The 19,290-nt window shown below is 33.6% G+C and overlaps 2 protein-coding genes and 1 long non-coding RNA gene across 3 annotated transcripts; 1 reads left to right on the forward strand and 2 right to left on the reverse strand.

Moving 5' to 3' along the window:
* The first annotated feature begins 640 nt into the window (after positions 1 to 640).
* On the forward strand, positions 641 to 1,345 carry LOC111001502 (RNA exonuclease 4). Its single transcript, XM_022271427.2, has 2 exons — positions 641 to 1,041; positions 1,134 to 1,345. The coding sequence occupies exons 1-2, from the start codon at positions 709 to 711 to the stop codon at positions 1,263 to 1,265; spliced, it is 465 nt and encodes a 154-aa protein (XP_022127119.1). The 5' UTR covers positions 641 to 708; the 3' UTR covers positions 1,266 to 1,345.
* A 7,652-nt stretch (positions 1,346 to 8,997) lies between these two features.
* Positions 8,998 to 17,507, reverse strand: LOC111001497 (serine/threonine-protein kinase ULK3). The gene is made up of 13 exons (XM_022271420.2): positions 17,280 to 17,507; positions 16,705 to 16,862; positions 16,223 to 16,307; positions 15,798 to 15,852; positions 15,643 to 15,730; positions 14,626 to 14,741; positions 13,858 to 13,955; positions 13,023 to 13,175; positions 12,367 to 12,524; positions 11,829 to 11,974; positions 10,973 to 11,043; positions 9,790 to 9,882; positions 8,998 to 9,518 (listed from the first exon to the last, which is right to left on the reverse strand). The coding sequence occupies exons 1-13, from the start codon at positions 17,364 to 17,366 to the stop codon at positions 9,456 to 9,458; spliced, it is 1,371 nt and encodes a 456-aa protein (XP_022127112.2). The 5' UTR covers positions 17,367 to 17,507; the 3' UTR covers positions 8,998 to 9,455.
* A 545-nt stretch (positions 17,508 to 18,052) lies between these two features.
* On the reverse strand, positions 18,053 to 18,919 carry LOC123690145. Its single transcript, XR_006750946.1, has 2 exons — positions 18,827 to 18,919; positions 18,053 to 18,141 (listed from the first exon to the last, which is right to left on the reverse strand). It is a non-coding gene; the product is annotated as an uncharacterized LOC123690145 (long non-coding RNA).
* Between the last annotated feature and the right edge of the window lie 371 nt (positions 18,920 to 19,290).

Below are 19,290 nucleotides of genomic sequence, written 5' to 3' on the forward strand. Positions count from 1 at the left end.
GTCGTTAAAGACATCCTCCATCGTAGGTTAAGTGCTGACCCTTGTGGTCCTGGTTAACGTTACGTTAAATTGGTGTCGAGGAACTTATTATTATTATTATTATTGTTTTTTTTTTACTATGTTACCTTTGTTAGTTATGAGCCTTTTATTGATGTAACATTAATTTTGCAGTGTGCACATGGTTTTACATTAGAATCCTGTTCTTAACTATTAGTTTTAAGTTTATTTTTGTAAAGATTATAATGTGTTTTGTGCACCAAATAAATAAAAATAAATAAAATAAAATTAAGATCGTGAAACCATTTACGGTAAGTAAGAAGATTGTTAATAAACATTTTTGTACCAATAAAATATTCGCGGAAATATTGCAAACTTCATTCACTGGTAACACGTTTCAATTTAACTCGTTGATAACCGTTAGTTCAAGCGCTTTAACGGCTGTGATTTTATTTTTTAGAAATGACCACTTATTAGTATTATTTTCAATACAGTCGTTACCGAGGAATAACAGTATTTATTGATAAATTATTGAATATTCATAACTTTCTTAACCTATCTTAATATAAACAAACCAATAAAGCTATTTCTTGCAGCGCTTTTTCGCTGAACGATCAATGAGTTTTATATAAATGCATTGACATCATACGTTTACGCGTCACAACTTAATAAACCTTGCAGTTAACAGTTGCTATTAATTTTTAAATAAAAATGCCTAGTTACTACGCTATCGACTGCGAGATGGTTCAGAATAACCTGAACCAGAGCATGCTCGCAAGAGTATCCCTTGTCGACGAAGATTTGAGGGTAATTATGGACGAATATGTGAAACCTACTCATCCTGTATCGGACTACCGGACCTGGATATCTGGAATACAGCCTGGATATGAACGGAACGCTAAACCGAAAAGTGAAGTTATTAATCGTTTGGGGAATATTATCAACGGGAACGTGCTTGTTGGGTTTGACATTCAGAAAGACCTGGATGCTTTGGGAATAACTTACCCGAATGTAAAGGACGTAGCGACATACCAGCCTCTCCTGGTAAGTACTATTCATTTAATATTAATTTTAATTGTGTCGAAATATTATTTCAACTTTCTGCAGGTTTTAAAACTAGATTGTTTTTTTTTCAGAAATTCGGCCAAAAGCAGTCGCTTAAGACTTTGGCCTTAAATGAGCTCGGTTTAAACATACAAAATGGATCTCACGACTCCATTGAAGATGCGAGAGCCGTTATGAAGATTTACAAGAGACATCGCTTCTAAGTGTCTTACAAAATCCAAAACTTTTTGTTTGTACAACTTTTTTCGTTTTATATTCAGAAAATAAATGCATCTTTAAATTACGTTTTTATTTTAAACCTGTCTGACAGTAATAGGATAATATTAAATTGTTTATTTGCAAAGAAAAGTTTAGTATGTCCTGAATTTGGAGCCTCCAGGTGCGACCTCTAGCAACAAATTAATGTAAACGTAAGGGAATTTACCGGAAATATTAAGAAACTTAAGATCGCAACTGGAAGATTCCTGTGGTAGCGTAGGGAGATGTGTTACTCACTGCAACAAGAGCGTAGCAGTGGTGAGACGGGCCCCCATGAATATAAAATAGATGTTTGAATGTATGGATATTAGGAATTTTTTTATGTTTGTACAAAATATGGTCCCGCACCACAGTCGGGGATATTGGGAAATTTATAAAAAAAAAACGTATAAATACTCTCCCATACTATACAGTCTGTTTGCATTTTAACATCACCTGAGAGCATTACACGCTACGGCTAAATAGAGCAATTAATTGTTTTATTATTAAAAATAATAAACAAATATATATATATTATAATGTATCATGTATTCCGTTTGTGGCTATATTCTCGGTGTATTTGTTTGTTATTATATGTAATTTGTGTTAGCTGTAGGAGTACAATATAAATAAATAAATAAATAAATATTGTAAGGGAAAAAAAATAAAGTTCTCTTTTAAAAATTGAAAAATGATATCATTTTAACATTAAATGTTAAAATGATATAAAAAACTCAATATAAATTTTATATTGAGTCACGAATTAAAACAAACGACATCTAGTCCATCTGTCAAAGAATTCTAATATTTTGACATATTTGACAATGCTCAAGCGGTAAATGAAGCTTGAGAAATTTGAATAAATGCCTTAGAAGTGATACCACATAGACGTGCATTACTTTTGCAAAAACGGCCTTTTAATTTGTTGTCAAAATATAACGGCATTGTTATTATAATCTAGTATTAAAACAAATCGGTAATTTACCATCTTTTTTTAGCAAACTGAAGAGTGAAGTTTTTTGTGCCACAGACTACTTTCATCCACTGATTAATTATTCTAAACAACTATCCACTCATAATAGTTAGTGCTCTGTGCTCCAGCTTTTTATTTTTTATCACGTCACGATGCCACTTTAGACCTGTGAAATACAAGGTCCTACAATGGCTTAAACTTCATTATCAGCTCGTCCCGACCTTGGTTTCAAAACTGGCAGTACCTATATTCACATTTGTTTATAATAAATAAATTTGAACATATCTTATAATATAATTTATATTAGAAGGTAAAAATCTTTATGGAAATTATTATATAAGAAGTGTTTACACTGTTACAGAGTATCTGACCGATAGACTTTAATTTCTTTTATAAAAGTTAAGTTTATTGATAATGTTAAGTACATTCTCCTTTTCGCGATGTGAAGTTAATGCAAATAAATAATGTCTCTTGTAAGAATAGAAATGTATTAACTATGGTGGAGCCCTCCCACAACATTGCTGTGCCTAACCAAGGTCCTTATTGTAATAAATTTTAACGTGTAAAATATTTATATAAGGAATGCAATAAAAATTTGAGTTTGAGTTTTAAAATGAATTGCATTTGAGCCCGTGGACGATAGCAGTACTTTTATCAGTTATATTTTCAGGTTTAAGATGTTGATTCAGACGTGATTGAAACAGCCTTTTGAAAAGTAATTGTAATCTAATACTGATTTCTAATTGTAATCTAGAACTGAGTTTCTGATGATTCGGAGTTTCGGACGATATTGTCCAGCATGCGATAACGTTGAGAATACTTTTACCATTATCTTCTTATCTACCAGTGTAAATTAAACAAAATACAGATAATTTCATTTTTTTATTATTTTTGTATTAATGGGAATTTTAACAAAAACAATCAAGCGTTTCACTCGTTTTTATTTTTACACAAACTTTTTTCAGACGGTCAGCAACATTTTCATATCAAACTCTATGGTTCGCTCAACATTTTATTATTTACATTCCAAATTTAAATAATTATCCACAGAGTATAAATATTGCGCTTTAATGTTACAAACCAATATGTCCAACGCATATTCGAATGATGTGGGCCAGCTACAAAAGAATTAAGCGCTTTCAAAGCCCTCTTAGCATCGCAGAAAATGCCATTCAAGCGACCACCATCAGTTAGCGGCTTGGAAGTTGTCTTACCACACTTATACAACCTAGTGCAGCACGTGGGTGGCCTGAAGAAAATAGCAAAACTACCAAAATGGAACAAAGTGGCTGAGCAATTGAAATTTTGTAATCATTTAAAAAATCCTGTGCAAAAAATAAAAGAGATTTATGAGAAATATCTAGTCCCTTATGAAGTCATCACATCTTTGGAGAAATATAATTTGATAGAAAAAGTTGAGAATTAGTGTGAAAGACGTCATTCAAGGATGTTTAAGCGTGCAAAAAGTCCTTTGCACACACAAAAACAAATGCTGGAGCCATGTGATTCAACTGATAATGATTCGTCTGATGAAATACCAACAAAAGATCGTTTAATATTTAATGCTCTTGCTGAGACTGAAGACTGCATTTTTCCCGGTCGATCAATGAATCTCCATGCTTTTGAAAAAGTAGCTGAAGTCGCTTCTGAAGCATTTTTGTCATCCACAAGTCAGAACACAAATGTCATCTGTGTAAGTTCAAAAGAATATCGATTATTGTGTCGGTTTAATTAGGTGTTTAAATTTAGATACTTTGTCAAACTCTCCATCCGCATATCAATTAGCCCTTGTTTTAACGGGTGCAAAAATGTGTCTCATAGTTGTAAGAAAAGTAATCTGAAATCTTGATGGGACCATGAGGGTTTTAATGTTACAAACTAATAATATGTCCAACGCATGTTCGAATGATGTGGGCCAGCTACAAAAGAGTTAAGCGCTTTCAAAGCCCTCTTAGCATCGCAGAAAATGCCATTCAAGCGACCACCATCAGTTAGCGGCTTGGAAGTTGTCTTACCACACTTATACAACCTAGTGCAGCACGTGGGTGGCCTGAAGAAAATAGCAAAACTACCAAAATGGAACAAAGTGGCTGAGCAATTGAAATTTTGTAATCATTTAAAAAATCCTGTGCAAAAAATAAAAGAGATTTATGAGAAATATCTAGTCCCTTATGAAGTCATCACATCTTTGGAGAAATATAATTTGATAGAAAAAGTTGAGAATTAGTGTGAAAGACGTCATTCAAGGATGTTTAAGCGTGCAAAAAGTCCTTTGCACACACAAAAACAAATGCTGGAGCCATGTGATTCAACTGATAATGATTCGTCTGATGAAATACCAACAAAAGATCGTTTAATATTTAATGCTCTTGCTGAGACTGAAGACTGCATTTTTCCCGGTCGATCAATGAATCTCCATGCTTTTGAAAAAGTAGCTGAAGTCGCTTATGAAGTTATCACATCTTTGGAGAAACATAATTTGATAGAACAAGTTGAGCATTAGTGTGAAAGACGTCATTCAAGGATGTTTAAGCGTGCAAAAAGTCCTTTGCACACACAAAAACAAATGCTGGAGCCATGTGATTCAACTGATAATGATTCGTCTGATGAAATACCAACAAAAGATCGTTTAATATTTAATGCTCTTGCTGAGACTGAAGACTGCATTGTTCCCGGTCGATCAATGAATCCCCATGCATTTGAAAAAGTAGCTGAAGTCGCTTCTGAAGCATTTTTGTCATCCACAAGTCAGAACACAAATGTCATCTGTGTAAGTTCAAAAGAATATCGATTATTGTGTCGGTTTAATTAGGTGTTTAAATTTAGATACTTTGTCAAACTCTCCATCCGCATATCAATTAGCCCTTGTTTTAACGGGTGCAAAAATGTGTCTCATAGTTGTAAGAAAAGTAATCTGTAATCTTGATGGGACCATGAGGGTTTTAATGTTACAAACTAATAATACGTCCAACGCATGTTCGAATGATGTGGGCCAGCTACAAAAGAGTTAAGCGCTTTCAAAGCCCTCTTAGCATCGCAGAAAATGCCATTCAAGCGACCACCATCAGTTAGCGGCTTGGAAGTTGTCTTACCACACTTATACAACCTAGTGCAGCACGTGGGTGGCCTGAAGAAAATAACAAAACTACCAAAATGGAGCAAAGTGGCTGAGCAATTGAAATTTTGTAATCATTTAAAAAATCCTGTGCAAAAAATAAAAGAGATTTATGAGAAATATCTAGTCCCTTATGAAGTCATCACATCTTTGGAGAAATATAATTTTATAGAACAAGTTGAGCATTTGTGTGAAAGACGTCAATCAAGGATGTTTAAGCGTGCAAGAAGTCCTTTGCACACACAAAAACAAATTCTGAGCACACGCTACAGCTTATGGTGAGACGGAGGGAACTTCAGAAGACAAAACCCAAATCAAGAGCAATTAAAAATGAGATCTCTGCCCTTTACAAGCTCATAAGTATATTAGAAAGGATTACTCAAACCACAGATATAATACTATCGAAAAACACATCATTCAAACTGGAGGCACAAACAAATCTTACAAAGAGCTGCGAACACATATAACATGGATTGAAGGTTTGAAACAGGGCAAAAAAACACACAACAACCGTAAAGATATCATCACTGTAGCAACACAATTTTACACAAAAATATACAGCACCAAAGAAACAACAAGCACGGATGGAAGAGATCAATACCAAGGTCCTAACATCTAGACGTAATGTAGAAACGCAATGCTGGCTTCGAGGAAAACGTTGACGAGAATGAAGATTTGCCTTTATCGGTATTGGCTCAAAGACTGCAAACTGTTGAATTTAACAGAAAATGACGAGGATGGCGTTGAATTTAATAATGAATCCTCGTTTATGGAGTCCTTCAGTTCAGTCTTTGCGATACAATGATCTGCTATCAAAAGTACGAAAAGTGGTAAAAATTTTCAAGAACTCTCCGACAAATGCGATGACATCCTTCAAAAACATTTCAGAGCTGATTTTGGACAGGAGTACTCCCGCTGTTAGATGGGAAAACGCGCTGGAGTAGCATTTCTGCCATGTTAGGTTGGTTTCTGATATTGAAAATATCTATCACAAAAGCTTTGATTGATTTAAAAACAGACTTTGCATTTACTGATGATGACAGGAGAAATATAGATGAAACCCATAAAATATTGGATGTTATTAAAACCTTCAACGTTCAAAATGACGATAAAACTGTTTTTTATCGGCCTACAGGAGATGAAATGCTAAACGAAATTGTTAATATGATTAAACGCACAACCAAAAAACAAAATATACCTCTTGAAAGTTTGCCAGCGCTAGACCAAGACCTGCGAGAAATTAACATTCAGCTATCTACTTTGACAAATGAACAGGAACTGAACAGACAGTTATGTCAAGCTGTTGCTACTGATAATTCAGCTCCTGACACTGGATCAACTTGTCCATCAGACGATTTGCTTAATACTGTGAGGGTTGAAATGGCACTCTTTGAGAATGGAGGATTAAAAGGCACTAGATAACTTATTAAGTTTAAAGATATTCAGAAGAAAAAAAAAATATTTTTAAATACTAAAAGTGTTTTTGTAATTTGTAAAGTACTGTTTGATTTATTTACATTCTTCCTCACCCTTTATATTTTGTACACATTATAGGAAATCGATATTTAAACGCAGATTAGTGTATTTAAAAAAAAATGCAATAAAAAGATCGAAATGCTCGAAAAAACCGGTCTACCCGGGTTTTGATTACTTTTAGACCCGAAAACCCGGGTTTTCAGAATTGAACCGAGTTTCGATGCCCTACACCCACCCAGTGGTCAGAATCTGACATTACCCTTATCTACAAAAAGGTGACCCCAACGATATAGGTAACTACAGACCAATAAGCCTGCTACCTACCATCTTGTATAAGCTCTTCTCTTCAATAGAGAATAAGAGAATATACCCTACACTAGAAGCGCATCAACCTGTCGAGCAAGCCGGATTTAGAAAGGGATACTCAACGATCGATCACATACATACATTGGAACTTCTGATTGAGAAATACCGCGAAAAAGAAAGACCACTTTACATTGTGTACATTGATTACAGTAAAGCATTTGATTGCATATCACATACAAAGATATGGGAAAGCCTAACAAGGCAAGGGGTAGAAAAAGAATACATTTCTGTAATCAAGAGTATATACAACAACAGCAAGAGTAGAATCAAACTGGAGACAACTGGGCCTTGGTTCCCGATAAAAAGAGGAGTTAGACAGGGCGATCCTCTTTCACCATTGCTGTTCCTAGCAACACTAGAATCAATCATTAGTCAACTCAATTGGAAATTTCGGGGTATTAAAATTAAAGATGCCTAAGCCACCTAAGGTTTGCTGATGACTTGGTTCTGCTATCTTAAACAGGACAAGAAATCCAATAAATGTTAGAATCACTTAATGATGCCAGTAAACTCGTAGGTTTAGAAATTAACTTGTCTAAAACAATGTTGATGACTAGCAGTGAAAAGAAAATAGTATACGTAGGTAGCGGACCTCTCAAATATACAGACAGCTACATATACCTGGGCAAACAAATTAGCTTACACCACAATAATAACGATCAAGAAATAGAACGCAGGACACAACTTACCTGGAACAAATACAATGGGCAATGAAGGGCATATTCAAAAGCAACATGCCGATCAAAGTTAAAACTAAAGTACTAAACTCGTGCCTAATACCGTGCCTTACGTATGCGTGCCAAACATGGAAATTTAACAAAAAAACAAAAGATAAAATAATTGCATGCCAGCGGGGTATAGAACGTAGTATGCTAAATATCAGAAAGATACAAAAAATAAGGCAAACTAAAATTAGAAATATAACCAAGGCAAGAGATGGATTAGAACACGCTCAGTCACTTAAATGGAGAGATGGACGAAAACGGTAACCACTTGGTAATCCACAGGGAAAAAGAAAGAGAGGTGGACCTGTGGCTAGCTGGGAAGACGAGATAAAGAAAGCAGCTAGTCTAACTGGATCCAAGTGGTCCAGTGGAGAGAGGACTGGCTGTCTTTGGAGGAGGCCTTTACCCATAGAGGAGTTCTTACAGAAAAATAATAGTCTAAAAATAGGAAAAACTAACACAACTAAATTTAGGATAGAAATTTAATTACTAACAAAACTAACACTAGTATGTAAGTAAACTTAATCAATGTAACTTGTTCTGCTGTAGGAATTATTTACTTTTTTATTTTTATTTTATTTTATGAGAAATATAACTTAGAAACATTAGCTTGGAGGAAACTTGAACTTCTGAGAAACAGGAAAATGTTCCCGAAGAATATATCTATATCAGAAGACTAGATCCGTTTTGCGCACCGTCTACTCCACCTTCTGACTCTGTTGAAGACACAAGAAAGAAAGAGAGTGAATCCACACCAGTGTCGAAATTCAGTAAGGTTAATAATGCATTTGAAAAAATGAAAATAGATGCCACAGAGAAACAGAGAACGGTAGCAGCTAGCAACCAAACATCGGCAAAGGGGAAAATACAAACTAAAATAAATAAAACCGACAAACAAAATCAAACAAAAGAAGCATTCCCCAACCCGGCTGGTCCCCGTGGGGACCACAACCCCTCTAACCTAACCCAACCTTGAATGTAAGAATGGGGGAGGCCTTTGCCATTGGGCACACAGAATCAGTTATCATAGACAACAAAAAAACAATAGCTATAATGTATATATTGATTCTGATGTTACATATTCCTTGCATTCCCTTGGCATGCTTTACACCAGTACCCCTCTGAAGCAACAACTTCATAAAAGCCGATAGACAACGGAGACCAGAGGCTTTTGATCGGAAACCTAGCATCAGGCCGGTCAAACTTCAAATAGTCATAAGTGTAATATAGATTGTCGCGCTTATATCGGGCCGATTTAATTATCATATTTAGTTAAGTAACCATAAATTGTAGAATTTAATTAAATAATTTCAATACATTTAGTTTTTTTTTTTGGGATTCGCCGCTGGCACTCACTTAATTCTGATATAAGGCTATAAATAATAAATATTGCGCTACGACTTGGGGCAATCACATATTAAATTCGGTTTTTTATACTGCAGATTAAATTGGTCGTATTTATAGAAACTGGATTACGATCCGTAGAAATTACGAATGTTATCTATGTTATCTTGCACATATCGGCATTGTCTTCAATCTTGTCTGTTTGTTTAGTTTCCTCGGTCTGAAAGAGAAAGTATATATACTTTAAATAATACAATTAGGTGCCATGTGCCACGCCCTTCTACTTAAATTTATTGATTTTTATTGTATTTTAATTATATATTCATGATTGATTATTCTTTTGAGTTGTTTGTTGAACTGACAAGAGACCTTCATGTTAGTTCCTATACTGGAAGAAATAATCTTTTGTAAAAATTCTAATAATACTGTTTTGTTATGAATGTGATGTCAATGTAAATATTGTAGTGATCTGTAATGTTAAATAAACTTACATTATTCTCTTTATCTAAGTAAGGCACTGGTCTACCGAAAAATCGTGCGAAGCGAGACTTTTCCGGTTTCATTTTCTTATCTTGTACAATAGGCTGAAACAAAACTTCCAATATATAATTGTGTTTAATCTTAAATATAAAAATCGTGTTAGTTATTTAACTTATTTATTTAAATTTATTATATTTTTATTAAATGTTTCGCCACATTGTCGTATTGGCATAGGCTGTAAAGATAATGTGTGTATGTTTGAAATAAATAAATAAAACTTATAACTCTTTGTGGATTCTCCACAATAGATAATAAAATATGGATTAAGTTGTGGAATAACAATAAATAAATAAATTTTACATATGCAAACAGCATGTTAAAGTGCTTTTATTGTGTGCTAACAATAGCGTGTATTTATCTCGATCTCCCACTTCGACAAAAACGCTGCACATCTCCGTGACGTCCTATAAAGAAAAGAGCGTACCAATTTTTAAAAGGCCGGCAACGCACTCGCGAGCCCTCTGGCATTGAGAGTGTCCATGGGCGGCGGTATCACTTAACATCAGGTGAGCCTCCTGCCCGTTTGCCCCCTGTTCTATAAAAAAAAAAAAAAACATCCAAAATGCGAATTTCATATGAAAGGACCTAATATTCAATCAAGAGGTTCTGCAATCTTCAGGCTTTCAGATTGTTCCATGATCATCAATAGGCAAGTAGGTGATCAGCCCTCTGTGCATCAACTTTTTAGATCTAAGGCCGATTTCCTCACGATGTTCTCGTTCATAGGAGTGAATATTAAATGCGCACAGCCAGGGTTCGAACCTAAGACCTGATGATGATTAATATATTTATTTATTTAATAATAAGTAATCCAACAGCTACTTAACACATATTATTATACAAAACACAAATACAATACACAAAGCCAAAACAGATTACACAGATTAAATAAAAAACAGAAAACAAGCATTAAAAGACAAAGTGACATTTAAAAGAAAAACAAAAGAATAAAATTAAAAACTGCAAAATTAAAAAAAAGCAACAAATAATACTAAGAATTTATTAATATCTACTACTTAAAAAAATCGGAGTCTTCCCGCTTCTCCAAGTACTTAACTACATAATATAAAATATAGATCTTTTGAAAATAGTTCTTGAATCCTGTACATCTTATAAAAATGATATAAAAATTACCTCATTTTGACATTTATCAGTCTCCTGCCCCCCATTTTCCAGGTTAGAACTTGTAGCGCCATCAACACTATCTGAAATGGGAGATTTAGTACCAGACTCTATGACGTCACACGCTTGTAAACAAAACGTCACATTGGCCTATTCGCTTCAGGGTGCGACTCTTACTCTTACTCTTGCGCGCGCGTGAGTAAACTTGTCTCTGACCCAAAATAAATATAATATGTCAAGGGCAGAGGGCTGATCACCTACTTGACTATTAGAAATGATCACTGATACAGAAATCTGAGGCCCAGATCTCAAAGGTAGCGCTCCTGGTATTATTATCATTCAGGCATATTGTTTACAAGCATGCTACGTCATTATTGATTCGACCAATCCTAAGCGTTTTGTCTTTTTTTTTAAGTTATACTTCTTTTGGCGCGATGGAGAAAAATGATGAGAGTGACACCTGAATTCGACATCGTAAAGTTAGGTCTAGGTGGCATGGAAATCGAGAACTATGTCCAAGTTGTATATTCTAGTATTTTAATATTTAGAACACGTGTTTCGTAACAGTACAATAAAAATGTGAATAAATAAATATTATTTTGGTGTTTTTATTAAATCAATGATTTATTTTTTTAAATAAAATCTTTTTGATTAATTTTATTATTTATCGTTAATCACTACTGCATTTTAGTTATATTTTTCCATACGCCAAAGAAGTATAACTTCTAACGCGTGTATATAAGTACACACACTTTTAATGTAATAGGAAGCAAACGTGCTCATGTGATGTTAAGTACACTCGAATGTCAGAGAGGTCGCGAGTGCGTCGCCGGCCTTCCAAAAATTGTTAAAAATTAAATGCACTCACTAAAGTCATACGTATTCCCCGACGCGGCACCAACGCAACAGGCGCTTCGCCCAATCACAGGAGGCAGGGCTTCGCCCCTTGACACTATCGGCATTTGCTGTTGTGATTTGACATATCGCATTATTTCTTCCGCGCGCTCCATATATCTAAAGTTGAATTTGTAAAAGCTTTAAGCGCTAAGAAGAACTTAACTATTTCAAAATTTTATGAAATAAAATCTAGCGCTTTTGGCTTTGATTACATTTTTGTTTCTTTATTTTAAGTCTAATATGCGATTTCCTTTCATATATTATCTGGTATTGGCCTAGTGGCTTCACCGTGCGACTCTCATACCTGAGGTCGTAGGTTCGATCTCTTTCTTTGAAGAGTGAACGGTGAAGGAAGACATCGTTAGGAAACCGACATGTCTTAGACCCAAAAAGTCGACGTGTGACACTGGAGGCTGATCACCCACTTGCCTATTAGATTTAAAAATGATCATGAAACAGATTCAAAAATTGAGGCCAAGAACTCAAAAGTTAGCGCCACTGATTACTACCTGGTGAGTTTAGCAGTGAGGGCAGTGCGTCTCATAGCATCCGTCTCCATGTGCACGACAGGAACCAGGTATTGGAGCCCCTCGCTGTAGCAACGCAACGCTGGCTCCAGCAACCCAGAGCAATCCAACTCAATAGCTTGCTTTATTAAGCACACTGCCTAAAATAAATACCGAGTTGGTATTACTTCCCAACGATTTTGAAGTGAAATTAGGCGCATGAGGATGAAACGTCACGCATGTGCAGCGTTTATGTCGAAGAAAAGGGAGAGAGCGATTGAGAGAGAGTGAGAGAGGGAGATCGAAGAAAAATACATGCTATTGGTTGATGTATTCGTTTAGTAGTTACATATTAGAATTTTAAATGGAAATTCTGTCGCTTAACGTCTTCTGCAGTATTTTATTTATTTATATTCTTAGCGCATATACAGTATGTAAACAGTGTGATTATAGATATACAAATACATTTTACCTAAGTAATAATTAATTTACAAGGACCTAGATTTAAATAAACAGTCAACAGTCTAGGCAAGATAAAACGTCATTTATCCAAGTCATTTGCCTAGCCGTTTAATCAACTAGCTGAATATCTTTTAGGTCGTTAGTTAAACGGCTAGGCAGTTAATTGAACGGCTAATTAAGCTTCGTTTATCACCCACCTTGTCATAATTCTCTTTGCTTGGCATGTGCTCCAGGTCCAGATACTCATGATTAAAGAACTCTTCATACGAAATACGTCTATTCGGATCGTGTTGTAACAGACGAATTAGGAGATCAGAACAACCCGGAGATATTGAGGAATTCGGTGGAATCTGAAATGTAACAACGATTCAATAATTAAATTGTATACAAAAAAATATGATAATGACAAAGCACACTGTCTCTATTCATCACAGCGTAAACACAAATTGATAGAAAGAGACGGAAGAGTACTTTTAGAAGTTCAGGTGATGGCTAATGCCCATATGCCGCCTTTTATTAATAACAAACTTTTGGAGCCTTTTTAGTATAGTATATTTTATATAGTATAGTAAATAGTTTCATTACGATGGCTGACCATGCGTCATACTCGTGAACGGGTGCTACTGGTCGTATTTGAATTCGTGTATGCGGTGATATTAGTTGTTTCTACTACGTATTTATTTACGTGTCGTTCTCACGAGTATGTAAGTGCGTGCTCCTATTTCACCATGCCTCCTGCTGATAGAGGACAAATCTTTGTTTTTAATTTATTTTATTATTATTTATTACTCAAAATGTCATATGGAACATGGTGTAGTGGTTGCAGCTCCTTACAAACATTGTGTAAAAAAAAATTGGCGGTTAAAAAGAGTGGCGGAGAGTTTATTGCCAGTTCTTCTCTTCCGTTCTACGCCCTTGATTTGAGAACTGGCAGTAAATGTAAAATTTAATATTTCTTTTTTTTTGACGTTCATAAGTGTACATTATGTAACCTATATGAATAAAAAAAAATGACTTTGACTTTGACATTACCTGTATGGGATCCTTTCTTTGTATTTTTTTCATAAGCTCTTGTAATGTAGTCGACGCGTAGGGTGCCCGACCAAACAGACATTCATACATGATAACACCTAAAATAAAATATTCGCTTTTAACTATTAAGCATATGTTTTAAGATAAATGAGTCAAGACTATAACTCCTGTATGTCAAATGTCCAATATGTTCGCGGGCCGCGTCTAAAAGTTCTTTGTGCATTTTAAAGTAGTGATAATGTTTTTGCGATAGATATTAGACATGAATTTTGTAACATTGTACAATTTATCGTTAAATTTGCAATTTTTACAAACTACGAAAGTTGAATACACCGAATCTTTGGAGTAATTCCACTGATACAAAGACGTAAACAATTTTTCAAATTATCGTCAGTTGTATCTACGTCAACAAATTATACGATGTATAATTTATTGACTTTTTTTAAAGAAAAAAACTGCTCGCATTCATGAGTACTGCGAAACGCATAAATCAATCTTGCGAATTTTCTAAGACGCGGAAAATTGTCTTTTTTTAGGTATGTTTTATAGAAATCGTTTGATATGTCGCCCGTGAGCAAAAGTACCTATAGTATATTTATTTAATTGGGTTCTTTTATTATTGGATATTTTTATTGTTATGTTTAATATGTCTATAAAAAATATTTAAAATACATTACAAATGGGACCCATGAGATATTATACATTACTTTAATATATAAATAAACACTATTAATAGGAAATTTGAATGTACTTTTTATTCTTACATACCAGTACTCCATAAATCGACTCTTGCGTCATATTCTCCTGCTATCATCTCAGGGGCCATGTATAAGGGCGAGCCACGAATACATCGCATGCGCTCTGAAGTCAGGTGTTGGGCGAAACTGTCATAATTTTTATAAATTACTAGCTGACCAGGCAAACGTCGTTTTGCCATGTATATCATTTATAATAAAAAATAAGGGTTCATCGTAGAGGGTTGAAAATTTAGGGTTGTATGTATTTTTTAATGCTGTTGATACAGTTGATAAAAAAATTAAAAATTTATCTAAAACAAAAAAAATATTTAGGGGTGGACTACCCTAAACATTTAGGGGGATGAAAAATAGATGTTGTCCGATTCTCAGACATACCCAATATGAACACAAAATTTCATGAGAATCGGTCAAGCCGTTTTGGAGGAGTTTAACCACAAACACCGCGACACGAGAACTTTATATATAAGATAAACTATAAATAACTTTATTCATAAAACCTAATACATTTAGAAAAAAATTTATTCACAATTTACATTTAATAACAGTTAGTAGAGGCGTAGAGCGGGCAAGAACTAGCTCCTACACTCTAATCGCTAAGTTTTGAGTCATACAAATTGTTTGAATTGGAGCAAAATAAACCCAAGGATTAGGATAATTTAATAGAAGTGTAATAAAATATAATCCTTATGGTCACCTTTGCCCAATTTTTAATATAAATAACTGAATTGTTTACTTAATAAACTGAAGTGGTTTAGGAATCACTCGGAAATTGTTAACAAAACACAGTAATGTTTAAAAATAATGTACAACTGAAACTCAAATTCCTAATATTAAAATTAAAATGGCCGCCGTTTCATTGGAAAACTCTTCTCTGACTAAACGGTTATGCGTTTTTATCAGACCTGTGCACTAATGGAATTTACTTCTTGTTTTTGTTAATTTTTTAAATTTATTTCACAGAATACATATAAAAATATCCCCAATATAGCATTATGTAATGATAGTAAATATAACAACATCACCTTACCCAAAATCACCAACTTTCAACAAATATTTCCCATCAGAACGCTTATGTAACAGCAAGTTATGTGGCTTCAGATCCATATGAGCCACTCCTGAAACCATATAATAGGGAATTTCAAAAATAATAATTTAAAATTGATTCAATTATTTATATAGTACCTTTTTCTCTAAGAAACTTCAATGCTGACGCTAGTTGTTGAAGGAAATATAAAACCTGAAAGGGGCATATACATAAATATATATTTTTTTATACATAAAGTGTAACAGCAACATAACTCGCTCCTTATGTTTTTCATATATTCTACGGTTTCTTTTCACTTGCTATATCATTACAAATTTGCATACTGTTAGGTGTTGTTGCCATACATACTTATATGCTATAAGGTTGAATCTTTTTATAATAAGAATAGTTAATAGATTGTATGGGTAAGAAATGAGCCATAAAACAAACTATAACTACTATCTATTTAAATCCAAGTTAGCATAAGACTGCATTCTGAACTAGTCTAGAGAAATAGATTTTAAATACTTTGATGGGCAGTGATTTTCTTAAGTACAGAAAAATATAGTTCTTGTATAAATACCTGTTTTTCAGGAACTCTGCCATATCTTTGAATATATTTGGATAGATCTCCACCACAGCAGTATTCCATTATTATATAAATGTTTCTGAAATTAACAATATATAGCTCAGAGTAGAAATTAATAAAAACAACAATTTACTTGTTTAATTAAGAATTAAGAATATTCGAGTTTAATTAAAAATTTTAACTTTTTATTTTGTGAAGGCAAGTTGCAATGCTTTCCATTACATTATGATAATATATTAAATACAAACTACATAATATACTACAAAACATTTGCTTATTTAAGTAATAATTATAGAGTAGAGTCATATAACCAATATTTAAATTTACAGTGACAGGGTCTACAGTACAGTGACTAGCACTGGTTGTAAGTAAAAACATAAAAGTTAGACATGACTTCCCAATACTCCTTTAGAAATTATGGGCATTTTATTTTAAGACAGAATTTACAACCTTCACAATATTTTTCTAATTCTTACTTAGTATCCCAAGTGAACTCTTTCATATGAACAATGTGAGGATGAGATAAGGACTTCATTAATCTTATTTCTGTGATAAGATTATCCACCGCTACTCCAGAATGCTTCACACTGGACTTGTCTATACATTTTATAGCTACAATTGTACGGGCACCTATCTGAAAACAGTTATTTGAGAACCATAAATCTAAGGATTGATCCAACAGTATATCTACTTTTCCATTCTTTTATTGATGTTAGGTTATGTTGAAGATTTTATTATCTACATATATATTAGATATGGATATATGGTTATTCATGTAAAGTTTCCAGAAAGTTTAAATGGGATTGGTAAAGCAAGGGAGGCATATAAAAATTCTCATTTGCTAGTAATACAATGGAAAATAGTCTTAGGTGGTTTAGAGCTCTGGCATTACTATATAAATTTAAATCAATTTATATTTAAATAAATTGATATAGTAAATTACATAATAAGGTAAATTTTAATTACAGGTAAATTTTTAATTACAGAAAGTAGATGAGATAAGATTACTTTTTTAATGTAGATTATATGGTTTTATTTACAAAATGATTACCTTTGTGTAAGCTTTGTATACAGTTGAATAGCTGCCCGAACCCAGCTTCTCGGTAAAAACATATCCTTCTACTTTCGGGAAAGACATTTTTCATGAAAATAATCTCGGATCATCAAAAACATACTCGAACATTTGTAAATATTGTCTAATGAACCTTTGTGTTTCTACTCTTCTTACTTCTTGTTTGTCAATTTTCAAATGTCAATGCCAGTTGCTGATTTAACGATTGACTCGTACTGTGGTGGTTTATGTAATTCCAAATATAAATGCTATCTCTAAACTGGCATAAAGTTTTAAAAAAATAATAATCAATTACTCATAAAATATCTTATCTTATCCTGATCAATTTCGTTTCGTAATTCTCTATTTGTAAGATTAGCTTTTTAGTTTTAGTTAGTTTTTATAATATATATAGTTATTAATAGATTAAGGTTCTATGTATTAATATAAATTTATTTTGTTTTTTATATAACTTCTGCACTTCTTGCACCCATCATTTTTTTTTTATTTATTTCTTTTCTTACTAGGGTTGCCTGGAAGAGATCGCTTGTTAGCGATAAGGCCGCCCGTTGCATCCCTTGTAATTTATATATATTGTGTTATTTGTATTTCTTTAGCAATGAAGTGTAAATAAATAAATAAATAAATAAATAAATAAATAAAATATGTTTTAGTACCTTCCAGTGACCCCAGATTGTTCCTTACTCGCTCCACGGATAAAAATTACCATACAACGGGTAAATTAATGCCACAAGGACCACTTTTTAAATAATAATATATTATTCACTATACAACGTGTTTCGAAGACCAATCAAAATGACATAACAGCTATGACAGAACTGCTAGTTCTCAAATCAAGGACCTAGAACGAAAGAGAAAAAGTGGCATAAGGCAACTCTCTGCCACTCTTTTTAATCGCCATTTTTTTGGTTTTACACAAAGTTTGTAAGGAGCTGCAACTATTACACCCTGTTCTACATGACATCTTACGTAATAAATAAATTACAATATAAATTAAAAACAAAGATTTGTCTGGGATTGTTAAAAATCAATTAGCAGCAGGAGGCATGGTATAATAGGAGCACGCACTTACATTCTCGTGGGAACTACACGTAATTACATAGTCGAAATAAATAACATCACCGCATATGCGAATTCAAGTAGAACCCGTTCACGAGTATTTAGCATGGCCATCCATCGGCCTCCACGCCATATTTTAGGGAGAGAGACAACCCGACGCATGGACGCCGCCATATTCAATATTTAAGCATAACAATATTAAGACATAATCAATATTTGAAATGTTGACTTGGCTAAATAACAAAATAAAAATGTATCACAAAGAACGGTTCGGTGGCCGTCGATACGTAATCTTATACTAAAATAAGTCATGAGTACATATTTCTATGTATTGCTCCTTATTAGGGCGAAAGGCACAAAATGGCGTCAGCCGTAAGGATGGAGAAATTGTTAGTTTAGGAACAAAAAGAGGTTAGACTGATGTTGAACTTGCCTTACAATAATAGTTCATGCACAAAAACACTTACTATAAGTCTTAATGGAGGACGTAACTATTCGCAAGAAATGCACAAAAAAACATTATATATAAAATTGCATCGAACTTAACCAAACGAATGCTCAACAACGACTCATTCAATGCGCGGATCAGCCGAGTTAAAATATTTTTGGGACCACCCTCATGACCCTCAATTAATTTTATAAACTAAAAATGATTCTATTCCGAACAATACTAATATACTGAAATAATTTAAAAACGGTTTGTTCCCACTTTACATTAAAACAGTCGTGGATGTTGACGATCGTCCCAGAGTCTGGAAATGCAGCCCAGCATCCCTTTGCCCAAAAAAGAATTATAAATTATATTAAATAATTAATTAAAAAATAAAAATTAATTAATAATTAAAATTTGATAGTCTATGACGGAGATATTGCAGCATGTATTTGTTCCGAGTATTATTTTGATTTATATTTGCTATTTAATTGCAAGAAA

The sequence above is a fragment of the Pieris rapae genome, chromosome 22 (assembly GCF_905147795.1).
Source record: "Pieris rapae chromosome 22, ilPieRapa1.1, whole genome shotgun sequence".
NCBI classification, from domain to species: domain Eukaryota; kingdom Metazoa; phylum Arthropoda; class Insecta; order Lepidoptera; family Pieridae; genus Pieris; species Pieris rapae.